This window comes from Penaeus vannamei, chromosome 42, assembly GCF_042767895.1.
Source record: "Penaeus vannamei isolate JL-2024 chromosome 42, ASM4276789v1, whole genome shotgun sequence".
NCBI lineage: Eukaryota > Metazoa > Arthropoda > Malacostraca > Decapoda > Penaeidae > Penaeus > Penaeus vannamei.
In genome coordinates, this window is record NC_091590.1 from 17546062 (window position 1) to 17547683 (window position 1622).

At 33.8% G+C, this 1622-nt stretch overlaps 1 protein-coding gene across 1 annotated transcript; it reads left to right on the forward strand.

Annotated features, from left to right (window-relative positions):
• The first annotated feature begins 851 nt into the window (after positions 1 to 851).
• On the forward strand, positions 852 to 1329 carry LOC138860664 (larval cuticle protein LCP-17-like). The gene is made up of 2 exons (XM_070118678.1): positions 852 to 1007; positions 1162 to 1329. Exons 1-2 carry the CDS (start codon positions 852 to 854, stop codon positions 1327 to 1329), a joined length of 324 nt encoding a protein of 107 aa, XP_069974779.1.
• Positions 1330 to 1622: the final 293 nt, after the last annotated feature.

Here is a 1622-nt window from a genome sequence, read left to right on the forward strand (position 1 = left end):
GAAAATTATCATTATAATTATCATCTTATTATTATCATTATTATTATTTTCATTATCATCATAATTATCATTATTATTGTTAATAATAAAGGAATTATCATGAAAATCATCATAATTACTTGAATTAATGTTAAAATCATCATAATTATCACTTAAAAGCGAAAAAGGATTTTTTTTTTCGATCTTTCTCTCAAAAGGCTGTAATACGCTAGATTTAATACAGAACCCCGATAATGATACCGTGCGTGTGGTTAATTTATATATATATATATATATATATATATATATATATATATATATATATATATATATATATATATATATATATATATATATATATATATATATATATATATATATATATATATATATATATATATATATATATATATATATTACTTTTCTTGTGTGTATGGGTCCCCGTTTTGAGTTTCGTTTGTATGATTCTTTAAGATATTACCGAGACAAGACAGTATGTTACCTTTGAAATATATTGTGTTTATGAACGTGTGTGTGTGTGTGTGGTTTTCAGAAGAAAAAAAAAAAACATACATTCAAGTGCTTTCCTTTATTAGCAGCGTTTGCTTCATGTTGTATTGTTTTCGGCTTTATATGTAAAGGATTAGTTTCCGTATTACAACACAATAACCATTTTCATTGTCATTATCTTTTCTATTAGTTTTTTTTCTGTGGCCTACAATTTTGGAATACTATAGGCATTTTTTTTGTGTGTGTGTGTGATTTGCCTTTTCTCTCTTACTAACATTTTGATATAATTAGTGTTTAATACCTATTTCCTTGATTCCTTTTCTCAGTCTTTGTAATATGAAATCCCAGACTAAACAAGTACCATGTCCCATCCCGCACAGGCCGGCCTTTTGTTGCTGTCCGTCCTCGTCTCGGAGGCGGCCGAGAGTCCTTACTCCGCGCCCATCCCCATCCTGAAGGACGACCGAACGCAGGACGCCTACGGTGGCTACTCCTTCGGCGAAGCAGGGAGGCTGGAGGTGAGCATCGGGCCTCGACACTCTGTATATGGAAATAATTGTCTATTCATCTCTCTATTATATTTCTACCTTTGTGTCTATCTACGTTTCTCGTAAGTACACCAGCAATTTACCACAAAACTCTGCGAAAGCAAACAGTTGACGAAATCAGCAGGTCACGAAGGATTCAGCATCTTCAACGAAACCCCTTCCCCGCAGATACGAATCCCCCGAGGGAGTCCCCGTCGAGATCTCCTTCGTGGCCGACCAGGGGAGGTACCAACCCCAGTGGGCGATCATCCCCGTGGCTCATCCCCTTCCCTACCAGAGATCCGGAAACTAAGATCATTTTCTTTAAGTGAAAGTGAAGAAACTTTATCCTGAAATTGAGACTTTTCTTTTAAAGCGAAAGTGAGAAAATAAACTTTTATTCTGATTTTTCTATCACTGCTACTTTTGTTTTTGTTCTTATTTTTCTCCTTCTTATCAATGTTGTTTCTTCATTCTTTCTCCATCTTCTTGATCTTATTCTCTTCCATCTCCTGCCCCCAAAATATCTAACCAAAGAAATTATTTATTTTTTTCTTTTTATGAAATGAAGGGTCATTTTTAATAATCTTGCTTCACAACAATACA